At 38.6% G+C, this 27,473-nt stretch overlaps 1 protein-coding gene across 5 annotated transcripts in view; it reads left to right on the forward strand.

Annotated features, from left to right (window-relative positions):
* caska (calcium/calmodulin-dependent serine protein kinase a) overlaps nucleotides 1-27,473 on the forward strand; it is a 285,045-nt gene that overhangs the window by 246,485 nt on the left and 11,087 nt on the right. For 3 of the 5 annotated variants that reach the window (XM_036584332.1, XM_036584414.1, XM_036584485.1), the window contains 8 exons: nucleotides 6,795-6,983; nucleotides 9,131-9,209; nucleotides 10,408-10,493; nucleotides 11,266-11,334; nucleotides 14,297-14,365; nucleotides 15,322-15,357; nucleotides 18,816-19,012; nucleotides 19,186-19,301. In XM_036584332.1, the coding sequence (XP_036440225.1) occupies nucleotides 6,795-6,983; nucleotides 9,131-9,209; nucleotides 10,408-10,493; nucleotides 11,266-11,334; nucleotides 14,297-14,365; nucleotides 15,322-15,357; nucleotides 18,816-19,012; nucleotides 19,186-19,301 (841 nt within the window). The remainder of the gene's footprint in view (nucleotides 1-6,794; nucleotides 6,984-9,130; nucleotides 9,210-10,407; nucleotides 10,494-11,265; nucleotides 11,335-14,296; nucleotides 14,366-15,321; nucleotides 15,358-18,815; nucleotides 19,013-19,185; nucleotides 19,302-27,473) is intronic. The other 2 variants (XM_036584563.1, XM_036584648.1) reach the window with 1 other exon arrangement.

Consider the following 27,473-nt stretch of genomic DNA (forward strand, 5'->3'; position numbering starts at 1 on the left):
AACTCATACACAAAGGTTTCAGATGGAGCTCCATCACTCCAGAAAACACAGTTCTGCTGCTCAACAGCTCAAAGCTGGGGGTTCTGTACCCCTCTAGCTAAGGCTTGGCACTGGGCATGGTGGCCTCAGGCTTGTGTGCAGCTGCTCCAGAGCCTCTGGTAATGCTTGGTAGGATACTTGTTGGGTGCCTCTGCAAGAGAATCCCCCCCCAGCAACAAGAAATGCAAGAGAATTCTAAAAGTTATTTTGGAAATCCAGTGTTTTTATATTTGTAGTTTTACCAGTTTTACTGTTTGGTAATAGTGTGCATCTTAGTCAAGTACACTGTGAAAACTGATAGATATGATGACATTAATAGATAACTCACTTACATCCTCAGAAGACACATCTTTCCCCAAGTTAAGACTGAGTTCTCTTCTAATCCTCTTTCAACACATCCGCAAAAGTCAGGTCCATCTGCTTGTGGGGGTTTGAAGCACAACCCATGTTGCAAACTTTTTCTTCCGCACGTTGGGTGCAGTTACATATTTCCACTAGAGAGGTCTCCAACTCCCTAAATCCTACAGAGTATTGCTTTAAAGGGGCCGAATCAAGGAAAAAAAAACATTTTTATCACTTGAAATATAAAAGTTTTATGCAGTCTGTCAGCATGTAGCAAAACATGTTATTCACTCCAGAGTCCATACAGTCTGCATCTGGACATTTAGCTGCAAAACCAGCCCAGTAAAACGTTTCTGTGATGTCAGAGAAGGCAGCTCATTTACATATCCGCCTGTCCAGCCTACAGCAGTGTAGCTCCACCTGTACACACTGATGTTATAAGGAGTGTTTGAATGAGGCACAGTACAAGGCAGAAAATCAGACCGGAGCTCATTTACATAAATCATTCTTAAAGGCACAGTACAAAAACAGAAAAACCGCTTGTTTTAATTCTATGAGATAAAGAGAGGTTGTAAAATGATCATGTAAATGTAAATTATGACAGGTTTTTGTACACAAAACCACACAGATCTTAAGATTGAAATTAAGATTGAACCTCAGTGGGGAAAAATAAAATATAAGAAAAATGGGCCCTTTACGATTCAGTTTAGAGCCTAGTGGGGCAAATCTCACAAATTCATAAATAAAAAGGAGCTGTGGAGCACAGGCTCGAACTTTTGCAAGTAGTTGCTTGAACTGTTTCAATGGAAATCCATGATGTGAGTGGACAGATACTAGTTGGGTTGGTATGGGATGACCCGTTAGCCACTAGTCATTAGCTACATTAGCCTCTCAACTCCAGTGCAAAACTAAAGAAGCAAAGTTCAAACACCAAACATGTCTTGGCTGATCACCTACATTTGATAAGAGGGAAATTGCATAAATTTAATTTCAACCGTTCTTTTAAATTGTCAATAAAGAGGAAATGTTTTGTTTTCAGTTAGCTGGGGAATGCATGCAGGAGAGGCTGAGCTTGGGAAGGAGTTTCCTAGGGAAAGCAGTCACACACAGAGAGAAAGTGAGTGAGAAAACATGGGCAGCGTGATGTCACCCTTTCCGACTCAGACAGCCAGGTCAAGTGAGAGGGGGCCAGTCACGGTGAAGGTGCTAAAGGGGAAAGGGGGAGGAGAGAAAGAGAGAGGGAGAGGAGAAGAGAGAGGCACTGTCAGGTACAAGCTGCTGAATTCCAGCCTGATCTTGGCCTTGACGCCACTTCGCCTTCCAAGGACGACTCAGGCTGCAGCGAATTCTCTCAGGACAGCAGTGCATCAGTCAAGATGGTGAGGAGTGAGAGATACTTATAACGCCATTTTGTGACTTGCGTGTGCTTGGCTGTTTTGCTATATGAAATGAAAGCTGTTCTCACTTTTCACTCTTCAGTGTCTGCAGTGCTGGTTTTTTTCAACAGGCAAAAAGGAAAGTGTAGTAGAAACATGTTGTACATGGTGTTGTCTATTGTGATTAAAAGGGAATTCCACTGATTTGTCAAATTTTCGGCCCAATTCAGTCGTTGAGATGTAAACAAATTCACTGAGAGTGATTTGATGTGAAATTGTTCATTGTGTTGCGAAATTTACAGACATAAGTGTAGTTTACAGTGGTGGTGATAGGAACCAGTGGTCACAATGTCTGGAATGCAAATATATAAATATATTGTTTACTATCCAAAAAACTGTGAACCTTCATATCTCTTCTGAGTTTTTATATGTGATGTCGATAATAGTGAAATAGTGATAAATCCTTCATGTACCTCTCTACCATGATTAAATAAAAACTATGTATGTTTTACATCAAAATCTTATCTGAAAACTACCGTAAAATACCATCAAACATCAGGCAGCAAATTCATAACCATTTCATATAATCAGAATAATTTTCTGTGAGGGAGCTTTCAGAGGTTTTAAACTCTTCAGACATCTGGTTCCTTTCACCACCACTGTGAACATTTTTGACTCTCACATCAAATTTTTACTTACATCTTAACTATTTAATTATGCAGAAATTTTGGGAAATTGTTTGATTTCCCCTTTTTTATTGATGTATTATTCAGTTATTACTCTAAAGATATAACCTGAATTATTCAGTCACTACAGTGAAGTATTTGGTAAATACTACAAAGTTATGAAGTTATAAAGTAAATTATGTACATATGACAGTAAGGAGCTGAAGTGTGGACTCTATACGAACCTTTAGGGTGCACCAGTCTAACTTTCTCTCCAGTATACAATAATTCCTTTTACTGCTGTTATCATCATGCACAGTATTGAGGACACTTTAAAATACCGTCGCTGGATTAAAGTTAAACAAGATAGAAGTCCCAAAATACATTACCACTAATGCATAATTGCTGTTAAACAGTGACATTCAGTACACATGGATGTTTATCTTATACATATGTTTTTTAAGAGTGTTGTCATAATATTGTAAACTGTCATAAAAGTGTATAATTATCATGACATTAAATATTTATGTTGGCTTAACTCTGGATCACTGGATATCGAGTATTGATCCAATTCCAGGGATCTGGTAAGTAACTCCTGTTTTTTGACAGAAGCTAGATTATGTTTATTTCTCTAGCAGAAGTAGATTTAGATCTAGGCAATTTTTCAAAATTGGTTGGGATGTAAATTAAGTTGTTCAGAGTGTTTTGAAGTGAAATTGTGGTTTATAGAGAAACCTACTGGCTCAGAATTTTTGCAGTGTTTGTGATATCAACCAGGGATGGAGATGTCTGCAACACAAATACAGCCATTTTGTGAACTATCTAGAAGTTTTTAGATGTTATGCTGGTAATGGTAAAGTAGTGTAAACGTATTGTGCCTTATAACATCCTGCATTTGTCTCTTTTCTCTGAATAAATTTTAAAAAATCAGGCCTTCTCTCAAAACTGTTGTAAAGCAGTTTCTCAGACATCAGGCAGTGTATCTGTAACCATTCCATGCAATAACCTTTTAAAGGAATTAACCATGTCAGGAGTCTGATTCCCATCATCACCACTGTGAACAATTCTGACTCAGTAAGTTTCTCTAAAACAGAGAATTTCACATCAAACCACTCTGAATGATTTTGTTTACATCTTAGAAATGTAATTATGCAGGTAAAAATAAGCAGAATTCCTCTTTAACTGTCACGCTGAACAGACCTGCTCAGGAATATGTTTTCAAGATGTCAAACTTATGCAAAGTAACATACGCATAAATATACAGTAGAGGCTAATGTACCATTATGGAAATGGTCAGACACTTCTTCTTTCTTTTTAGAATTGTGCAAACACTTTAGAAGGTTTTTAATATTGCACTGTTACAGTATCATTGTGCCAGTATCAATCCAGTATATCAGATTAGGTTTTAAATGAGAGGTGCATTCACAGCTTTGTTACACACAGAGATCCAAGCAATCTGCATTCCTTCTTTGACTCTATTGGGCAGATGGCTGTGCTGTTGCCAGTGCCAGGCTGTACAGGTTGTTGTCACATGGAGCTCCATGTGGACACATTACTGCTGACACAAAAACAGGCTTTTAAACGGTGTTGGGTCTGGTGGTGGAGCAGATGGGATTAGAGCACAGAGGCTAACTCATGGCCTGCTCATTAGCAGTGAACAAGGGCTATCCAGCTCCATGTGGGTTTAGTTGCTGTGAACTGCTGTGATCCCTCAGACTGAGTGGAATGCTAACAGACTTCAGGATTTGTAGTCTTTGTTCTATATTTTGACTCGAGGCTGCAACAGTGACCTTCAGCTCTTTGGAACTGGATTCCCTGAGTTACTGGATCATTGTGTGTCTGAACATGCAAGTAAATCGAGGTATGGTTGTCTCAGTGTTTGAGGCTTGACTTAGAAAAAAGGTGTGCTAACAAAGCATGTGCTTGCAAGAAACTCTTTATCACAAACACAAACTGTCAGAAAAATTCAGTATTATACTCTATGTTAATGCTTGAATCACCATATATGGTTATGCTTAAGCTTAGAACTCTGTAGGCAGAAGAATTCAGACAGAGTGCACTGCGTACACTCTGGGGTCAGATGAAGGGCTCTCCTATCAGTAAGAAGTGGAAACAACCGTACACAGAAAGGAGAACTTAACCTTTGGGTAGACTCGAAGAAAAGAGATGTATCGGAAAATAGATAAACCAGAAGTTAAAGAATAGTTCAGCGGAGTAAGAGTAAAACGTACATTTCCAAAGGTATAAGACAGGGCATGACCCAAAGCACTTTGAGCATTACATTCTAGACTTGACTCTGTGTGTAACTGCTCCCTTGCTGCAAGAATAAAAGCTTCAAAGACATCGGTGGTCTCAGGCTTAAAGAAGATTTTTCTAACACAAACATTAGGGGAGCACAGGGCCCAAGCTTACACAGATTAAAATGTAACTGATTTTTAATGCTGTTGAACAGGTTTAAGTAAGACGTGCCTTCTTATGTTATCAAAGCAACCTCATCTGCGAATTTTGGCAGCAGTTGGACAGATGCTTCTTGACATTCACCTCAAAGGCTATTTTTGCACCATAAGTAACTTCTTTTCTCAGAAATGTTTTCATGTACTACCTTCTTGGTGCCTGCAATGTAGCACCATTGTGCAGCACTTAAAGAACTCACACTTTGCGGAGTTAATTTTAACAGTGTCACAAGTAAACTTCCTGAATTAAACAATAAGAGCCGTCCGTATCCGCTCTCATAAAAAATAAATAGGCAAGAGTATCATATAAATCTTTTTTTTTTGTTTGTTTTATTGGGCTGATATTTGTTCTTCTTCTTTGCGGTCAAAAGTAAAATATTTTATGTATATGTATATTTGACACAGTATCCTTTCACTAATATGTTGTAGGCATATTTTATGTGTTTAGTCTGGAAAAGTCATTTGGTTCAAACAACATTGAATCGTGTTGAATTAAATGTGCATGAGACAAAAATGAAGATATGCAAACCTGTAGCTTTTGTAGGTGAACTACAGCAACACTTTTTTTTTTATCTTTGATCCGCCTCCCATTCCCATCAACACAAAGCATGCCCTTAGAATCGATGGTCACCAGCACTGAGTTCATTTACCAAGCATTGACATGACTTCACTTTCAGCAGTAAGACTATTTATAAGGCTATTTATTAAGAATATTGCCTTATTCAATTATTTAGAAATAAGTATGGCATTATGCTAACATTGCTTGGGAGGAGGTCAATTTCTTGATATAGTCTATATCTCAATAAAGCACGCTCAGTGCAGTCCTTTTCATAACTAAAATGACAATTTATTGAATACCATGGCTATCGGCTATTTCTCTCAGGGTGGTGTGGTTGCTTTCAAGATCCTGCCTAAAAGATTTAAGCATCAAGAGAGGACTCTAATACTGACCCCAACCCCAGGCCAGCAAAGCATTGGTTTATTCTACTTGGTAAATTATGAAGACATATCATCACATTTCACTCATTCAGAGAGACTTTTTGTCTAATCATGCTGTCCAGATTCTTTACGAATGCTTCTTTTTATAGCAGCGCTGTTTGGCCAGAGTGAGCATCAAACTCCTGTGTCTCTTTTGTCTTTTACCTTTATGGGAGTTTAATTCAGTTGACTAGTATCACATGCATACATATCTGTGAAGGTGGTTCATCTAAAACATTACTTTACTTGGCTCTCTGAGTGACAAATATTTATTATTTTATTCATTATGTGGGCCATTCAATCATTTAGCTAAATCTTGTGTTTTAGTGACATGTGTAGAAGCAGCCAACAGATGGCAGGGGAAATGGTTTGGTTTGGGGTAATGGAAATTCAGCATTAACTTAAAAAGTGCGTGGCTGCTACAGATTTAAAAAATATATAAATAAAATATAAAATAAAAATACAAACTCAACCCTAAACAAGCGTTCATAAGTCTTTATTGTGCTCAAGTTATATGAAAGCTGTGTTTTTAAAATAAGTTTTAGCAGTTGCCCCCTCAGCAAGACCACTTTCCATGTCCCTGAATGTTCATCACTCTCTTCTAGCTGGGACATGGCTTTGTCTGTAATTCTAAGAAGTTATGAAGGTGTTTAACAACTTTGCACTGGAAAGGATATCACCTTATTTTATGAGTGAAGAAACTAAGCAGGTCTGTATTACAAACCAAAGCCATGAGTTTCCTGTTCATGACTATGGTTCAGGACCAAGGAAGCTGAGCTGCGAATAGAGCAAGAGATAAAAGCCCATATGTGATGTGTTGTGACAGCTAATATACAAAGTTTACAGTGTGAATCAAGATTTTTCAACTGATGCATCACTGTGCATCAGTTCGTTTTGCAGTGCTAGTATATGTGCATAATCTGTCACTGTTTTCCCATCAGGCCTTACTCCAGACTCATGATGTGGTGGCACATGAAGTGTACAGTGATGAGGCACTGAGGGTCACGCCGCCGCCCACCTCGCCCTACCTGAACGGAGACTCACCGGAGAGCACCAACGGAGACATGGACCTGGAGAACGTCACCCGAGTACGCTTGGTGCAGTTCCAGAAGAACACAGACGAGCCTATGGTATGTATACTCTAAACAAAGAACATCACTGAAGAACAACTACCTTCACCCAGGTGTTATAGACTTATCTGCTTTCATAACCAGTCATTACATGTTGTCATACTTTTATGGTAACACAGTAGGGAGTTTTGTAACCTCTCTACATTATAGCCTGTTAACCAAATTCAATTTTTATCAGTAGCATTTAATCAACACTTACAGAGACAAAATTATGGTAGCAAATAAAACTGTAAAATGCACTCTATACAATTTGCTCACACTACCCAACAATATAAGTATGCTGTAGCACAGGCTGCTGTAGCACAGGCCACAAATCAATAAACTCTCACTGAAAAAAACAAAAGCATGTTTAACATAGCAACAAAATTACTTTTATTGTTGACCAATTATGAAGAAAGCTTTTGTTCCGCAGTTCCTTCTACTACCGTTACAATGAGAAGTGACGTAGGTCTGTATTGTTGGGTATTTTGCAGCAGGAAGACTACATAATGATTAAGAAGTGAATGTAAACCACCCATTCATAACTTCCGTAATGTGTTATGCCCCAAAAACAAAAACACTGAAATTCAGAAATCAGAGTTTAAAGTGAAAGAATGTAAAATTGACTTCAAAAATCATTTTGGCATTACAGGCACACAAACAGAAAGGATTTAAAAAAAAAAGGAAAAAGTCTAACAACAAATCAAAACTATCAGTACCTCTGTGACTGGACTTGTTAAACATAATAAAACTTAATTCTGATGACTAAATAGAAGATAATTGGGCAGCATCAGTCAGCATAAGCTGAATCAGAGGAGCATTCTTTCTGAGAACTTGTGTGACTTCACCGAGCCCCCTCTGATGAGCATAGAGTATGATCACCTCAGCATCAACATTAAGTGAGAACACACTGCTGGCTTCTTTCCCCCCCGGTAAAGCATAAACCGCAAAACCAACAGCCTACAAAACATCAACCTGCACTTCCTAACAAGCAGTCACACTGATACAGCAAAAACAGTAACAAGCAACATTATGTTCACAGGAAGAAACCTCGAGAGGACCCAGAGACCTAATCCTCCTTGGAGCGACACTGGAAAATGCATGAGAAATTTTGTGTGTGTACATGAATTATTAAGGTGATTTCACAGATATTAGTTTGCGTGAAAATCAATAATGAGAAAAAAGTTACATGAAGGATTGGGGGTCTCCCATAACACCCTTCAATAAGCTGTACCTGGGTTAACAAACTTTCGATACATCAGAAAATAAACCAAACACATTTTCATATATAGTCGTATACAAAGTACATGTTTTGTTGGTTTTCAGTGTGAAAATAGGTTAACACATCCATTACAGGGAACACAGTTGCAAATTTTAGTGTTCAATTTCTGTTTATGTGCTGAGTTAATAAATTGCTGAGTTACATAAAATATCAAATGTGCCCTAAGCTTTGCACAGGTCACCTTTTTGTGTTGGTTTTTTTCCAATATGTCAGATTCAGCAAATAAACAACAATTGCGCATTAATATGTGCAGAAGTGTGTTCTCTGTAGATCATATGTACTTATTTTCACTAATGTCACGTCAACACAACATGGAATTTGTCCAGTGGTGCCTAACCTTTCGCCTGTGGCTATGTATCATACAAGTTCATATCAGACAGTATTAAACTGTGAAAGGTCTAAACCACCAGATGATTCCACGTTTTTGCTCTAATCTAGTGCGTCTGGGATAGAACAAAAATGTGTAACCGTCAGGTGGGCTCCAAGGGTTTGGTTGAAGCAAAAATCTGGACCGTCTCAGGGTCCCTGGTGACCAGTTTGAGAAGCACTGGTCTAAATCACTTGCTCATGTAGAAAATTCTCGTCATTTCTAGGAAAGCATTTGCTACCTATGTAGTCCAAATATCAAAGCTGAGGGGGCATTAACTTTCTGTTTCCTCTCTTGCCCTCGTTCTAGCTCTTTTACTTTCTCTCTCCTCCCTCATGTGCCACCACATCTCTTTCTCTTTCTCTCTGCACTAGACCTGATATCCTGTGGTAAGGTTTCTGGCTGATGCTAAGTTCAGATAGTGTTATCTCGCCGTTTTGGGTTGAGCCATCCACTCAGCATACACACCAACACACACTGACACTGTGTTGCTAGAACTGCTCAGCTTTCTCTTTGCAGGGAATCACGCTGAAGATGAATGACCTGAACCACTGCATCGTGGCCAGAATAATGCACGGTGGCATGATTCATAGACAAGGTACATTGCAAATCCACCACTCCAGCTCCTTATGCCTTTAACACTATACACCTCATCATATGAGTAACTGAGCAACAGGACAGGCTTCAAAATCACACTAGTTTTGTCCCTCCCGCACTGTGTTCCCCAACAGACCTCTTTACTAGCCCAGTGACACCACGGTTCCACATTCCTGCAGCCTGTCTCACTGCTGTTACAGAGCTAGTACGAGCCCTCTGGAGTTGGCATTAGTATGACACTGACGCACTCAACGCACATATGACATACACACTGTCACTCATCAGCTCTCTTCAGATCTGCACTCACTTAAAGGGTATTAATCTAAACTAAGACTTAGCATTTAAGATGTTATTTCCCATGTAGTGATGTATTCTGTAGTGCAGCATTGTATCGCTCAGCATAACTTACGCAGATATGTCATACAACTATTGGAAATCCCTCATCTCATGAGTCACAAGTCATCCATCCTCTGTATTGTAACGATGATTTGAATACATCTATCTAAGTTCTATGATTGACACTTCCTATTATCTCTGTAGTGTACTAAAATTAATTAAAAAAGGTTTGGGGGATACTTTGCATTTTGTTGCCACATGGCAACAGCATGACATAATGGAACAACAGTCTGCAGCGCATGTAATGGGAATTATAGAATACACTGCCGTCAGACATTTATACATTCATTCATTCATTCAATAAAAGAAGGAATGAAAGAATGAATGAAGGATTGAGGGAAGGAAGGAAGTGTCAGGTGGCAGTTTTTTTTTTTTCATTTCATGTAAAACCCACAGCATGCAAACTAGTTTCATTTATGAAAAAACTAATTGTAACTCACTCAGATTATGTTCCATTTCTTTCTTGAAGTAGCTGTGTACAGCACATTTTCCATCAACCTGAAGAACCCTTTCATGATGCAGAGAACCCCTTAATCATGGAAAGGGTTCTTTGAATGTTCATGGTACTATGTAGAACCATTTTCTTTACTAAAGAACGCTTGAGGAACCATCATTTTAATTTTTAAGTGGCGTGACACTTTAAGGAAAAGGTAATTGTTGTGTATTATGGATTGGTTTCCTTGACAGGCCATGGCCCCTGATCTTTGGTTTCAGTCCTGTCACACATGTTGCAGTCTGCAGCACAGCTGAAAGATTTTTCTACATGTTCTCACTGATAAATGTCTCTGTCTTCTGTTAATCAGGCACATTGCATGTTGGAGATGAGATCCGGGAAATCAACGGCATAAGCGTAGCTAATCAGACGGTGGAGCAGCTCCAGAAAATGCTTGTGAGTGTTTAGCATGTAACATTTCACTAGGAATCCATCTTTTTCTTTGCCATGGTTTATCAGATTGATGTAATATGTGTATTGAATGTAGGCTGTTGAAATAGATGGGCTAGGCTAATTGTTAAGTATATAGTTAATAAATTAGCACGTTATTATTAATATAATTGTCGATTTGTTATACACCTGGTACACTTAACATAAACATTTAAACATATATAACACATCTGCATTTGTTTTTTATTACAATGTCAAGAAATGACACACATCAAGAATTTTTTTTTCTTTCCACAGAACACAGGACTGTGCACACTGTACACAACTTTTCATCAAATTCAAATCATAATAAATATCCACTTCTCTCACAAACGTGGGAACAGTTGAAAGTTTAGAATTCACACTAATGACAGATTTAAACAAAATATAAGAAAGATCATTTCAATGCATATACAATCATATGCAAAAGTCAAATTACATGTTTTGTTGAAGTGAAATACCTTTACACATCCTCTACAGGGAACAAACTTGCTGCAAATTTTAGTGCACAATTTCTATTTATTTGCTGAGTTAAACATATTTGAAAAAAAAAACACAAAATATGAAATGTGCCACAACTTTTGCACAGGTCACTTCTTATATATTTTTTTAACATGTTAAATTCAGCAAATAAACAGTAATTGTGCATAAAAATGTAACTTGGAATTTGAACTTTTGCATAAGACCTAGGAGGGTTAAAAGGCGTTGTTGATTTGTGCTGTGTATTTTGACTCCTCAGCGAGAGATGAGAGGCAGCATTACCTTTAAGATTGTGCCGAGCTACCGGACGCAGCAGTCATCCTGCGAGGTAAAGGCCACAGTGGCCCTGGGCTTTAGATTACCAACCCTTCTCTCTCTTTCTCTTTGATGGGCGATTGGCCTGGTTTTGGTATGGTGGGGATGGGCTGGGTCTGCTGTGGATACTCTGTGTGTGACTAACCGCCTGCCTGGTGGCTGTGTGTTTAACGCTTTCTCCCCGAGATGCTCTGTCATGCAGGGCTTGCCTCACATGCTACTGCACACCAATTTCGCAACCAAGATACCGGAACCCACCCCTGAATCAGCCCCGTGCAGCTACCAGCCACAATCGACATCATGTTCTCTATAATTTAGTGCGGAAGGCCACCTGTTTAATAAGAATTAGTTTTTCCAACCTTTCCCCACTTCACCCACAGAAGCTATAGCTATGGGTTTACTGACTCAGTACACAGCTAAAAATTATTCTTTGCTGTAGAAGAACCACATTTGGTTTCCTAAGGAACCTTTCAATAAATGGTTCTTTCAAGGAATACTCCAGCATTTATCAACCTAACCTCCCTGTGCCGCATCAGTTGTGTATGGTCAAATAACGTAGACTTTTTTCCCTGCACTGAATAAAAGAACAGAAAGCCTAGGGGTGGTCTTTGAACAGGGTAAAGGTAGTCAGCTGCCTAGGGGCCCAGTCTGCCAAAGGCATCTTTACACAAATTACAACCCCATTGTCAAAAACGTTTGGGCACTTTGCAAAAACAGAATGCAGTGATATGCAAATCATCTAAATTCTATACTTAATTGAAAATAGTACAAAGACAACATATCAAATGTTTAAACTGAGAAATTTTATTGTTTTTTGAGTATATGCCTATTTTAAATTTTATGCTAGCAACACATTCCAAAAAAAGTTGAACAGGGGCATGTTTACCACTGTGCTGCATCATCTCTTCCTTTACCATCACTTGGTAAGCGTTTGGGAACTGAGGAGACCAACTGCTGTAGTTTTGATAGTGAAATGTTTTCCCATTCTTGCTTGATATATGATTTCAGCTGCTCATCAGTTCAGGGTCTGCTTTGTCATATTTTTCATTTCATAATGAGCTCAGACCCAGAGAAGGTGGTGGCGTTTCTGGATCCTGTTTATGTGTGGTTTCTTGTTTGCATGGTAGAGTTTTAACTTGCATTTGTGGATTCAGTGATGAACTGTGTTCACAGACATTGTTTTTCAGAAGTGTTTCTGAGCCCATGCACTGATTTCCACTACAGAATCATGTCTGTTTTTAATGCAGTGTTGCCTGAGGGCCCAAAGATCACAGCCAGCCAGTACTGGTTTTTGGCCTTGTCCATTGCATACAGAGATTTCTCCAGGTTCTCTGAATTATTTAATGATAATGTGTACCTTACATGATGAAATCCCCAAGATCTTTGCTATTTTACGTTGAGAAACGTTATTCCTGAATTGTTGCACTATTTGCCTGCACAGTTTTTCACATAATGGTGAACCCCTCCTCATCTTTACTTTTAGAGTCTGTCTGGGATGTATTTTTACATCCAATCATGTTACTGACTTGTTGAAATTTAACCACTAGGTTTTTTTTCAGCATTGCACAACTTCACCTTTTGCTGCCCCTGTTCCAACTTTTTTAAATGTGTTGCTGGCATCAAATTCAAAATGGGTATATATTTAAAAAAAATACAGTTTTTCGGTTCCAACAGGTGATATGCTGTCTTTGTGGTATTTTCAAATAAATATAGAGTTTAAATGATTTGCACGTTACTGCATTCTGTTTTTATTTGCATTTTGCACAAGAAATAGAAAAATAGCTGCTATTTGTGATTGCAGTGATTATTTTCACTCATTTTAATGTAGGCCACCCTCCGGTCATGGTTATAGTGGACAGATCGGTATCAACAAGGTAATTAACCAGTATTCTACATTACAAAGAGGAGGTTCTTCAGTGTGATTTTCTGGTGTTAAGAGGGAAAAATCAAATATAGTCACTAAAGTACAGCAGAGAAATGCAAAAAGAGGGAAAACAAAGAGTTTGTCACTAACTTACACTCCCAAAGCTTAATTTTTTAGTCACAATAGAGTGAAGCATAGGCTCAGCAGTACATGATGCTAGTGTTAGTATAGTTAGTATTGATAGCTCCAGGGTTAGTTACAATGTTACTGTATAACACTGAAAAAAATAATTCATTACAAGTTACTAATCACTTTTTTCAAAATATGATGAGATTACGGTACTCATTACTTGTGCATTACTCTGTACCAAATTATCTCACTATATTGACAATTAATTTTGTTTTTATAGGCATAATTCTTAAAATAAGCAACATTAACTGCCAATATAGTAAGATCACTCCACTTACAGTAAAAAAAGTGTTGAAATAAATAACTAATCTTATAATATTCTTACAACAGTCTCAAAATGAGAAATATTAGATATATTGTCTACATTTAAGATGATGTAGTTTACCAAGATATCATTTTTTTGCAGTGTAGGTGGTGGTGCCACTTGGAAGCCCAGAGCTGCAACTAATTTAAAAACGTGCATCCAGGAGACCCCATCCCTGTCTTTGCCCCAGAATCAATAAATCAACCTATGAACCTTTTGACACAAAACACTCTGCTCACTGGCTTCTCTTATAAGTGTGTTTTGAGTGAACACATTTTCAGTTACTTTGGGAGCTAAAGTTGGTTCTTCTGCAGCATCACTTCTACTGGCATCTTCATTTTTAAGAATTTTAAACATGTGAGTCATATTAACCTAGTACTTACCAACTTGAAAGCCCCTGAAAGCTGCAGAATTAAGTGTTAATTCAGCGCCCCCCTCTGGTGAAAGTTTATATTAAGGCAGGAAGTTAAATCCAAGTGTTTTATGGGAGAAAAAAAAAACAAACATGAAATCTGGTGTCGCCAACATAATGTTTTTCCCCATCTGTTACTGTAATGATGGCTAGTGTCCAGGTTGCTGTCTGTCTGCTGTATCGCTGACCTCTGTATCTTATTACAGAAAGAGTCCCCTACCACCTCCAGACAGTCCCCTGCTAATGGCCATTCCAGCATTAACAGTTCTATCTTGGTAAGGACCCCACAGTCATCTCAAGTGACCGAATTCCACCCTCTTCCCCCCAGTGCTGTCCCTTAATGTTGTCCGTTATTACCTCCTTTTTCTGTTTTATTTACCGTCCTTCCCTCAAAAATGTGTAAACGTCTTGAAATGTCATCACTGACCGTCAGTTCAGTTTGGTTTCCACTTGTTTTTTTATTTTAAAACAATGAATTTTAGGAAAGATTTCTCTGACGTACTTTCAAGCTAAGCTAAAATATTTTCCAGAACATAATTACACAAGATGATTACAAACGGAGACAAAGTAATGAATGTGTGCAGTTTCCGTTATCTCAGTTTACAAATTGGTGTGCTCTGTGCTGCCGTAATCCATGCACCTGTCTGTATTTATGCAGTATGCCTGAAAACAGAAAGATTTACAGACTCAAGCACACAAACTCAAGACATATATATATATTATACACCAGACGTCATGAAACAGTGGTAGATGATAGACATACCAATGAGAGCGATAATACAGCATAACACAGCATGCCTATAACAAAGCCTCTAATCTAGATTGAGCATGAATGGCCTGGGTCTGATTCATTTAAAGGTGCATATGCCCAAGACTTTAACCCTGTGGAACGCCAGACTTTGTTAGGCTCTTTAGGGGAAGGCTTGTCTCCAGTCAGGGTTCAGTGTGTGCTTGGACAGATTGTGATGCTGTGGCCGCTTGCTTGCTCTCTGCTTCCTCTTGCTTTGTTGTTCTGAGACCTACCTTCAACAGCCTGTCATGCTCTTTTATTACATAAAAATTTTAGCTGGAATTACATAAGATTCGGTGAATACACTCAAAGGAATAGAGCAACATGGTGTGTTTTTGTTGATTTGATGTGTGCTTTTGTCAGTGTTTTTGATTTTGATTAAATGATTCCAACCATGTGGGGGAAAAAGTGTTTCTTTCACTGCCTGGCTTTGTTTTACAGGACTTGCCGTCGACCATCCAACCAAAAGGACGTCAGGTGAATAGAACATCCCTCACTTACATCTGTCTCTCCAGCTTTAGCATCCCTCCATGCTTGGCACTGTGTGTGTGTGTGTGTGTGTGTGTGTGTGTGTGTGTTTGTGTGTTTGTGTATCTATTAGTGCCCGACTGACATAAATGTTGGCACTGCACTTTTCAAATGAATGTTTCTTAAATCTAGCCAATATATGTAATATTTCTCACTTTGAGATTATTGTAAGTTTATTATAAGGTTATATAATGTTTTTTTAGGCATTTTTGACTTGTTTTAAGAGGTTTTAGTACAACAATTTTGCTTGTTGTAAGAAATATGCTTGATAAGCAGAATTATATGCCATTATAGTGAGATAGTTTGACTTCCTAAAATCACTTAAAACAAGCAAAAATGTCTAGAAATAAGATATATAAGTTAAAAGTTTTAATAAGTTTAAAATCACTTAATAAGATCGCATTTTTTTGCAGTGTGCCAGTAACTATCACATATACCAGTGAGAAAAATCAGTTTCGACACAGTTAAACAGGTGGTCACCACATGTTCACTTCTATTGAGCAAAAATTCTAGAAAGCCTCATCTGTCCCTGCTATAGTATACATATTTATATAAGTACTTGTGAGTTTCTTCTGTTTATTAATATGTATGATATTTGGTACCAATAGTTATCAGCTGACAATCATGTTAGTCAGTAAAGCACTATTTAACTAAAACAATCAAACTCTATTTATTTTATTATCAAACTCAATTATATCAGCTAATATGACCATTTCTGTTTTTTAAGTTCCTTAAAATTGATATGGGCCTACTTCTTAACTTAATGTTATCTAGGCCTGACATATTTGATTTAGCTTCTTCAGTGGTAAAAAATATTATCAGTATGAATATTAGTATTTTTGAGAGAATTTTAATATCAGTCAGGCCATAGCAGGTATGTGTGTAGGTCAGTGTGTTAAAGATTGTGAGTGTTTTACTAACAAATTAAGCTGTCTGACTAACCATTCATAATGCTCTTTTACTTACTCCATATGCAGCAGCTAACTCTGGATTTCCAGCTTTTCATTAACAGAGTTTAAACTCCTGAGGACAGACTGATGTAGATTTCATTTGTGTTTATCATTTTATACATTATAATTGCTTACTGCACAACAAAAAAAGAATGAGGTTAGGGCACAGTCATAGCCCACTGGCACCGATGTGAACAGAGACATTGGGCACAATTAGGTCAAAAACATTCTCATGTAATTATGGATTATTGTGGATTTATCCACTGCTCTGGTATTGAGAGCATTATCAGTTTGTCCTCAGGTGAATTTCAGCCTTGTTAAAGACAGGACTGACAGTTCCAGGTCTGCATTGTACAGTTTCAGCCCTAACCCTGCTCGCTTCCCTGCCTAAAAGAGTGATGTGTGGCCCTTTCTCCATCTACTTTACAACTGTGGCAAATTGCACTGTATTCCACAGAGGATGCAAGCACATTCTGTCATAAACATTAATAACAATAATCTTAAAAGCATCTCAAGTAGCACATGGATTGCAGCACTTAACTAGCAGTTAACCTCTTCTGAGAAGGCTTTACACTAGATGTTGAACATTGCTGTGAGGATTTGACTGCATTCAGCCACAAGAGCATTAGTGAGATAAGGTACTCATGTTTGCTGTTTAGTTCTGGATCACAAACACCACTCCAACTCATCCCAAAGGTACTGGACGGAGCTCTGTCACTTCAGAGAACACAGTTCCACTGTTCCACGGTGCAATGCTGGGGAGCTCTATACACTTGGAGTTGGGCATGGTGACCTTAGGCTCATGTTCGGCTGCCCCAGAACATGCCATTCTACTGGCACTGCTTTTCTATGAAGATTGTACAAACTATGTGTGTGCAGCTGAACAGCTGTGTCAACAGTTGGTGCACCATAAAGCAGCAGTGAGAATAACATTTCAAAGTAGATGTTTTCAATTAATTAGTTCCTGTACTGGATACCAGAGTCGGAGACTAATGCAAGCTTTGCAGGTGTTTTTTTTTTTCTCACTTAATTGAAAAGTAACAGTGAAAATCAAAAGAAAACTTTAAAGAAAGTGAAAGAGTCCCCAGAGTTTTGACAGGCAGCATACTAATTTAATTAGCAACACAGATTGATCATTTTGTTAGCTTTGTTAATTAAAGTTTCCATTTTTTTCATGTAAATTAATGCTGTAAGTCACATATTTCTAGACAACTTTTACGTACTGTTCTGTCATATAACTCTGAGAGGGGGAGAGCCAAGTGTCCAGCAGATGGCACAGTTGATCTCATCAGTACTGGAATAACTGCGTCACACTAAGTATGTGTCGGTGATGCCACCATGTTATGTTCTTTTTTTCTCAGTTCTAACTTCCCCAGACATTAGCTGTACCCAGTTAACACTTGTTGATTTATTGTCCTTTGGTAGCCTAATAACATCTTTACCACTTTACCTTTATTTTGCACAATTAGTGTATTGATCTCACGTATAGATCACCACATCAATCAAGCAGGAAAGATCAGTCAGTGTAAGGCTCTATGCTAAGCTGTATTATTAGCTGATAGAGTCCAAAATCCCATTCTGTATGAATCAAAATAAAAGTGTGGCATGTTTAAAAGTTGGCATGATACTATGTACATAGATCTCACAAACCCACCTCTGACGTGAAAGTGTGAGGTTAAAATGAACAAAATTCAGGTTTTAAGATGGTTGCTAGTGCTGTTTTTAGCTACTCAGTGCACTTTTGTCCATTGTCATAGATAATGTCAGTGTCAGAAACAATTTTATATTACAGTTTAAGGCAAGTGAGTGAGTTTCACACTGAAGGAGAGTTTCAGCTTGGACTGCCTTTTGAATGAGTACATTTACGTAAATCAATCTTAAAAGTACAGTAACAAAAACAGGTTAATTCTAAGAGATAAAGAGAAGTTGGAAATATGAATTATTGCTGTTTTTAAAAACACTGTACAAGAAACGTGTAGAATGTGGGCCCTGTAATGTTTAGTTAAGGAACCTCTATTGTACACAGGATTGTATAGTTAAAAAAAATATACCCCTTTAAGGCAGTCATGTATCATGCGCTCTGCTTTAATTTCAGTTTTTGCAGAAGTTTTGTTTTTGTTGGTGGACACACGTCACTCTAGCCCGAGTCCCATAGGCAGGCCGCTGCCGTGGCAACATGTTGCAGGTGTTACTCTGAGCTGGACTCCCCTATGACCTGCTGTGCTGCTCAGCTGCTTTTCTGCCCATCGGCCCATTGCACCCATGTACTCGTGCCTCCATGCACATTCAATCATACATGTACAAAAAATAGTCACAAAGACTTGATACCACCAAGACTAACTGCTCTTCTTTTTTCTTTCTCTGACTCTCTCTGTGTCATTTTACTTACTGTTTTTTTTTACTTTCATAAGCCGTATATGAAGGATCATGTGACCCTTACTGTCTTTCTTCCTTCAGATCTACGTGCGGGCACAATTCGAATACGATCCGGTGAAAGACGACCTTATCCCCTGCAAAGAAGCAGGAATTCGCTTCAGAGTGGGAGACATCATCCAGATCATCAACAAGGATGACCATAACTGGTGGCAGGGCAGGTTGGAGAATGCAAAAAACGGCACAGCTGGCCTAATTCCTTCACCAGAGCTGCAGGAGTGGTGAGTTAATCAACTTCGCCATTCTCTGGCTAACAATTTGCTGCTCTCAGGGTTTAGATTGGGATTTAGCTCTGGGTGCCAATAATGTAGGTTGCCTCTATGTGATATGAACAGTAGCAGATGGAAGAAAAGCTGAAACTGTCCTCTAAAACATCTTTTCCCTTCCTTTCAAGGCGGGTGGCCTGTATAGCAATGGAGAAAACGAAGCAGGAACAGCAAGCCAGCTGCACTTGGTTTGGCAAGAAAAAGAAGCAGTACAAAGACAAGTATCTAGCCAAGCACAATGCAGGTAAAGTCTTGCCTCAGTGACACTCTCTTCGCTTCAAAGATCTCTGTATGCTTACCTATATTTGTGCACAAACTACTTTACTGATGAGGCTAAGTAAGAAGGCTGCAGAGGCTAATCTACACAGTCTGGCCTTTGCTTCCAGTACTGATCTCAGAGCTTTTGTCTTTTATTCTGAATATAGCATGTCATTATCAACACTATATACAGCATTAGGCCACTCACTGTGAATGTGTAACACATTCATATTGAAGTGGGGCATCTCCAGATTATAGGGACATTATCAAAGAAAGTGCTCACGTATGTTTAAAAGATAGAAATCACTTGTTATTATTAATTGTCATTAAATAATTCACAGAATAACTCATACAGTTTAGATTGAAATAATCCAGTCACATGCAACCCCGGTCAAATTGTTTTGTTAATTTTCAAAGTGAAAATAAGTTAACCCATCATCTACATGGAATGTACTTAAGTATGGCATTTTTCTGCAAATGTTAGTGCAGCAAGTTTAACATATTGGAAATAAAACCTAGAATATAAAATGAAATGTTCCATAACTTTTGCACAGGCCATATTTTATGTGTATTGTTTTCCCCAATGTGTTAAATTTAGCAAATAAACAGTAATTGTATGTTCTCTGTAAAGGATGTGCTATTTTCATGTAGAAAATCAACAAAACTTGAAATTTGACCAGAGGTGTCCAAACTCTTACATATGACTGTATAAGCTGGACACCATGAAAGTTTTTAAGATGTTTTTTAATACTTATTTTCAGGGAACAACAAATGATCTCTTGATATTTATTGTTATTTCTTGTATCATTTATCTTTAATTACTGCGTTTCAATGATGAGAAATTCTGGACATTTATTTCCTTACACTTAATATAGCTTTTTTAATAACAGAATCTATTACAGCTCTTTCTGGACGCGTTGCATTTTTTGCTTTTAAATAAATAAAAAACAGTGATTCCACAGTTTTGAACACTGAACGGGAGTCAGGCCTGACTCATCAACTTATTGGCCTCTAGGCACAAATGTTTGGTAGACCACTACCTGGCTACTTTTTTGGGTGGTCAGGGATTATTTCTGATATCACAGCAGGCTATATGAGGCCTGTGCAGCACCACAATAGCAGCATGCTAACTGCAGTGTTGGGCACGTCACCACAGCACAATTTTTAGTACCAGTTGGGACAAAACAAAACAAGATTACCCTCACATTAATGAGAACACAGGTTAACATAAACCCAACAACCAATGCAACGCTTCCATAAAGCATGTGTCTGCTCTTTACAAGCAACACATTTAGCCTAATGAAGATGAGATCTACTAAATCAGAGCTAAAATGTACACAATAAGGATGAAAGAAAGCAGCAAACGTAAAAACCCGAACCGTCAAGCATCCTAGCTAAAGGTTACTGTCACAGCGGTGGTGGATTTTTTATTCCATTTTTATCTTATCACTGATGACAGTTTGCAGATCACTGCCGTCAAGGACTAATCAACTTTATTCTTTACCATAGTGGCTGACGTTTTATATTTGCCTTTGGAAAAGGGCTTCCTCTACTCTGTGAAGTATCAGATCTCTTTCACAGATAGTTCAGGCACATTTTTGTATGTCTGGACCTTCAAATTCAAAGTACATTCACATGAACTGAGCTCACTGCTTCACAGAGGCAAAGGTGGATAGTGTAACAGATGCTACGTGATTGGAGGAGGAAATAAAGTGGACATTCAGGAAAGAGTGGACAGCATCGTGATTATTATCAGCCATAACACATCGATAAATTTGAAATTAGTTCATTTTTTCACTGTGCTGCTAGTAAAGCTCCCACAGTTAGTCAAAACAGCTGTTTAGATTTTCTCATAGTTGCTCGCAGGGGCCCTCTAGCGGCTTAGGCCCCTGGGCACGTGCCCATAAAACCCATTGGACCCGGGCCTGATGGTAGTGCTCCTTTTAAAATTCCTCTCACTGAGGACAGTGCTCAGGTTTGGCCTGGGTTTCTCTTACTGTTCTCTAAATGTTATTTTGTAAAAGCTTGTAACTGTAACCACTGGCAGCGCCAGCAGCAGTGTGTGTATAGCGCGAAGGACATAGGCAGGTAACAGTCTCTAAATACACATATATGGATAGTTTGGATTTTTTTTTTCTCTCTGCATTAGATCCCATCAGGGCTCTAATATTCAAATTCATTAAAAATCAATATTTAAATGAAGGACATTTCCATTTGTTAAAAGCTATCTAATGTGGCTACCAGTACTTTCCAGGCCAGAAGTTACATAATGTTATCACAAATGAGGGCTATTAAAAGCATGGGAAAACATGACATTACTGACCATACAATCTATTTTGGCTCTAATTAGAGTTTTAAATGTATGGGAATATTTGCAAATATGCGACAGCTCGAACCGTTCTGAACAAAGCAGTATGTTTACTTTATAAACTGAATAACAGTAATAGAAATGCATTCTCATATGAACTAGCAGACTAATTCTGAGCCAACTCTCCAAATGTGGATGATTTGTAGCAAAGCAAGCTAGTGATCACATAATGTTTACAAGGTAGTGAAGTGAGCTGCCACATGACTTACAATAACAACAGGATATCACTGACATTGGGGATTTTATGGCAATGTAATTCCCAAAGGAGGAAAAAATCTGCTTTCAGAAATATCTGGCTACGTGTGGATGAAGTCTCAGTCTCACTCAGCCTTGGGTCTTGTCTGCAGCCCTTCCTCAAATAGCAGGGAGCCGTGCGGTCAGCACGTGGCCAAACAGCCATGCGTGTGACCACTGTCTCTGGCAGATCAGCCGCTCTTAAAGAGCGTACCAGCAGCAGGGCTGCAGTCAGCACTTTCTGCTTGTTTGGCTGTTCAGAGGGCCTCATTTCAGCATGCCTCTGTGAATCCCACCCGCATTAGAGCTAAAGTACACACCTGCACACACCACACTGCTCTGTGTGTGTTTATCACAGGATCACAGAGCAGAGTGCAGACCAGACCACCCTGTTATTCCAAAAAGAGTTCATGACCAATAGGGAATAGGGCTCAGGTGTCAGAGAGAAGGGCAGAAACACACACGCGCACACACATGTATCTATATATACGCACATATACATATCTATATACACACACACACGCACACACACACACACACACACACACATATATATATATATATATGTGTGTGTGTGTGTGTGTATATAGATATGTATATGTGCATATATAGATATATATGTGTGCACGTGTGTGTGTTTCTGCCCTTCTCTCTGACACCTGTATGTATATGTGCGTATATATAGATATATAATACAAAGTACTGGGACACCTACTCATTACACCTACAGGAGCTTTTATGACATCCCATTCTAAATCCATAGGCATTAATATGGAGTTGGGCCCCCTTTGCAGCTATAATAGCTTCCACTCTTCTGTGAAGTTGTCGAACAAAATTTTTGAGTGTGTTTATGATCATTTTTGCCCATTCATCCAGAAGAGCATTTGTTAGGTCAGGCACTAATGTTGGACGAGAGGGCCTGGCTCACAGTGTCCGTTCTAGTTCATCCTAAAGTTGTTAGATGGGGTTGAGGTCAAACTCACCAAACCAGCCATGCCTTTCTTGACCTTGCTTTGTGCACTTGGGCGCAGTCATGCTAAAAGAGAAAAGGGCCTTCCTCAAACTGTGCACACAAAGTTAGAAGCATACAATTGTCCAAAATGTCTTTATCTTTGTATGCTGAAGCATTAAGATTTCCCTTCACTGGAACTAAGGGGTCTAGGCCAACACCTGAAAAACAACCCCATAGCATTATCCCTCCTCCACCAAACATTACAGTTGGCATAATGCAGTCAGACAGGTAATGTTCTTCTGGCATTCGCTAACCCCAGACTTGTCCATCAGATTGCCAGATAGAGAAGCGTGATTCGTCACTCCACAGAATATGTTTCCACTGCTCCAGAGTACAGTGATGGCGTGATTTACACCACTCCATCCGACATTGGCATTGTGCATTTTGATCTTAGGCTTGTGTGTAGCTGTTTGGCCATGGAAACCCATTTCATGAAGCTTCTAAAGCGCAGGTCTTTTGCTGATGTTGCTTACAGAGGCAACACACACACACGCAGTTGTATGCAAAAGTTTAGAGAGAAAAACACTCAGGAAAGAGAGGGAGAGAGAGAGACAGTGGAGGAATCTGGGAGTGGAAGAGAGAGAGAGGAAAGCTTAAATGGTAATTTTGATATTTTTCATCTACCTGTAAAGTTTCTCACAGGAGTGGTATGCCAGTTAATTAATCCGACACATATTTTAGTGATCGCGGCTTCATTTACTCATTTGAGTTCTGCCAGGAGGCTTAAACCAGAGGTCAGTGGGCTACATTGGCAAAGGATTAAAACTTCCAAAGAACCATTTTAGCAACATAGTTTCCTGAGTGTCCCTGTAAAAAATGTATTGATTTTATAGTCATTAGGAAAACCTTGAACCCCTTATTATGAATATACATTCATAAAAGTTTAATACATTTTTTGATGAGGAATAATAATAATAATAATAACAATAATATTTTTAATATATATATATATATATATATAGATATATATATATATATTCTTTGCTTGTGTACTCATGTCCTATTAACCTTGCTTGTAAGCCCTATCATTGAAATATCATTGTAATAATACACAACATGCCATTTAGATGTTGAGAACTCAGCTGTTCTCCTGTTCTGAGGCCATGCTTCAATATGACTGTTCTGGTCGTTTGTATAGAGTGAATAAGCAATTAGGAATATAGTATGGTGCAAAAATTGTAGACCACCCTTTATTTTTTCAGTCTAAACTGCCATTATGTACAAGTTATTCATTTTTCAGTGTCAGAAAAGGCAGAAAACATATGTTTAACAGAAAATTAAAAGACTAAAACAGCTGAATATAATATCAACTTTTCAGTGTGTGGTGTGTCCACTCTTTGTCTTTATTACAGCTTTTGTTCTTTGCAGGAGATTTGTTTTCAGTTCTGCAGTGATATTTCAGTTCTGCAGTGATATACTTTAAAGTTCAGTCTTAGAAGTTGGTTGAATTTCTGGCTTCTCATAATCCAAATAATCCCAAATACCTTCAGTGATGTTGAGGTCTGGACTCTGGGGTGGTCAGTCCATTCTTCAGCTTCTTGGATTGATTAAAAAATTTTGTTCTTATTCCTTTTTCTCAGTAACAGCTTCTTCACAGCTACACATCCTTTCAGGCTCATAGTGTTGATTTGTCTTCTCATAGTGGAAGGATGGACAGAAACACCTGTGGATTTTTTCAGATCTGAAGCAAAAGTGGAGCTTGATTTTCTCCTCTCTCTCAAAGGTTTAAGTCCTTATTATCTGATGGTGACAGTTTTGCTTGTCTATCTGGTCTTGCACAGTTGTTAGGAGTCCCATTTTCTCTTGTATTTTAATCATTTTTGTGCTCCAGTTTTGGAAACTCCTGTTTTTTCACTTATTGTCCTTTGACTTTCCCCTCTTTTATGCAAGTGGATTATCTAATCTCAGAAAACTCTGCTGAAAGAATGATAACTTGTACATGACCATTTAAACTGGAAATTAAATTAATTAAGGGTGGTGTCTGACTTTTGCACAGTACTGTATTCTTTTTTTTTTTTTGTACTCTATAGTCTCAGAGAGGAAGTGAAGGCTCTCAGTTGAAGGTTTTTCCTAGTGTATGGCATCACCTTCAGTTTTGAGTTATTTCAATCAAGTTAATTTAATGCATTACTTTTCAGGCTGCTCTGGTTATAATGTGTCCGGCCTGTAGCTGAGGCCCAGTGGTCAGCCGCAGCACACTGGGCTAAGGGAACGGGGTGGCCTCTGCCAGCAGTGCAGTGGAGCGCAGCTCAGCCATAATCCTCTCTGAGCGCAGCGTCCCACTTTACTGGATCTGATTAGCGCACACCCAGCCACAGAGGCAGGGAGCGAGTCTGTTCTGGGTATTATGCTTCCCTTTTCTCGGTCATTTAACAAATTCCTCTTTTGTTATTTAATTGCATAAAGATGCTCATGTAGGGTACTTGTCTAGCAGAGAGCTTTTGTGCACCGAGCACTGAGTTGGCTCTCTTGCCCTGCACTGATGAGATGATATACTAAGGATGGCCCGTTTACTGTTTACTGTTTACTATGGGATGTTCTTGCACTTATAGTCCATCCATCAGAGAACCTAATGCAAAAAAAGCCTCATACATACAGTTCTACAGTATGACCACTGTTGATCTGTGTTTACAATGATGCTGCGTTCCGTTGTATTTTGAAATCAGAATAATATGACCTTAAAAATGAGCTCACGTAGGTGAGAATGCCCAGAAACTCAAGCAAGAATCTCCATTCCTGACATAAATACACCTGACGTTACAGTCGAACAGTTCTTAAAGAAATTGTATGGTGAAAAATCAAATATATACAGTTTTCCAATCTGCCAAACCATGTTTGGTGTCCAAATTTTGCTTCTTTACTTTAGCACTGGAGCTGTGAGGCTGCCATTGCTACACTAGAAGTCAATAGTCACCCAAATCTTTTCTGCAAATACATCTCCAAAACATTTCCCAACTTGCTCAAACCATATCCAGCTCTTCATTAGGGTTGTACTAACTTATCGATGTGGTTTAGGGCTTCAACATGTAGCTGAACGCTGCAAGCAGCCACTTTAGACAACAAGTGTGTGCCGACTTCCTGCAGAATCGAACTCCTTTTGCGTGCATGCACACCGCACAGGCATACAGATGCTTGATTCTGATTGAGATGTTGATTGTATTTTTAAAACATATGAGGGGTTTGTTCTAAAACACATTTCAGACCACTTTCAAGAATAGTATTTTTTCATGATATACGTTATGTGAGTGGGATTTACACATACAAGAAATATCAATGCTATATTATGATTAACACCGACTTTATTAGAGAAATATAAATGTTTTCCGTTATATGTCAGCTGTTATTCTTTCCAAAACCTTGTAATATCCAAAATTGTGCAAATGCTTATACAGCATTTTGGAATGAATGAAAGTTTGCGAGTTGAAGATTAAACAGTTATTTTTCATTTTTATAAAAAGAAACAAAAGAAACAGAAATCATGAATGTAACCTGTAGAGTGTACACTTGTGCGACATGCATGCACAACAAAGGGCGTCACAGTTTGGCACCATTGTGTCAAAAAAATGGCCTGCCCACTGTATTCAGCGATAATGAAGTTTGACCTAAATCAGCCCTAATGAAGTCCAGGATGTGGTCTCAGCGGGTTGAGAGGCTTTAGCTGTACATTTACAGAAAAGATTTGGGTGACTTCTAGTGTGTGTTAGCAATGTTAGTTCCAGCACTAAACTAAAGAAGCAAAATTTGGACAATAAACTTGTCTTGACTGATCTGGGCTAAGTAGACAATTATGTACATTTGAGTTTTCAGCGAACCATTTCTTTGAAATGAGCATCTAAAAGTGGGCTATCATGCTCAGACTACTCAAACACACTACTCTCCCACAAGAGGAAATATGCTAACAACATCACATTACACAAAGTGAGTGTGTGCTGTGTCAGGCTAAATTTCTTCTGTTTGCCCTCCGATATCCAGTCCAGCATTTTCTGCTGACATTGGCCTGATACACGGTGTTGAATCAGATGTGTAATTCTTAAGAGACAAATTGTCTACCACTGACCACTGTCAATGTCATCATGCATATCAGTGTGTTATTTTTAAATGCTCATTAACCTGCTTTGTTTCAGTGCTGCTTTCTTTCTTTCAGCTTTGTATTATTGTTGCCTGTGGTATAAATAATGTTCATTCAGCACCATTACAACATTGTTCTTACTGCTCCTTCACTGTTAACGCATGCTGCACCAAGGTTTGGCGCTGCCTCATTGACAGTACATTGCTGTAAATGTCAGATGCATGTTGCATCTTTTTTTTGTTTGTTTGTTTCATTTTAAGCCTCTTTCGTCTGCTTTGCAAGATGGCCAACGATGTTAAAAGTCTGTCATGTTGTTCTGTATGAAAAGGGCAGTTCTGCGTCAGAGCTTTGACTAAGTGCCTTTGTTCTGTCTGTTGACTGATGTTGTTCTGTATCTGAGCCACAACTCAATGACCCTCCCCTGTCCATTTTTCATGCTGTCTCCTTACCAATGGCTTCTGTGCATGTAAGTAAT

The sequence above is a fragment of the Colossoma macropomum genome, unplaced genomic scaffold (assembly GCF_904425465.1).
Source record: "Colossoma macropomum unplaced genomic scaffold, Colossoma_macropomum, whole genome shotgun sequence".
Classification (NCBI taxonomy): domain Eukaryota; kingdom Metazoa; phylum Chordata; class Actinopteri; order Characiformes; family Serrasalmidae; genus Colossoma; species Colossoma macropomum.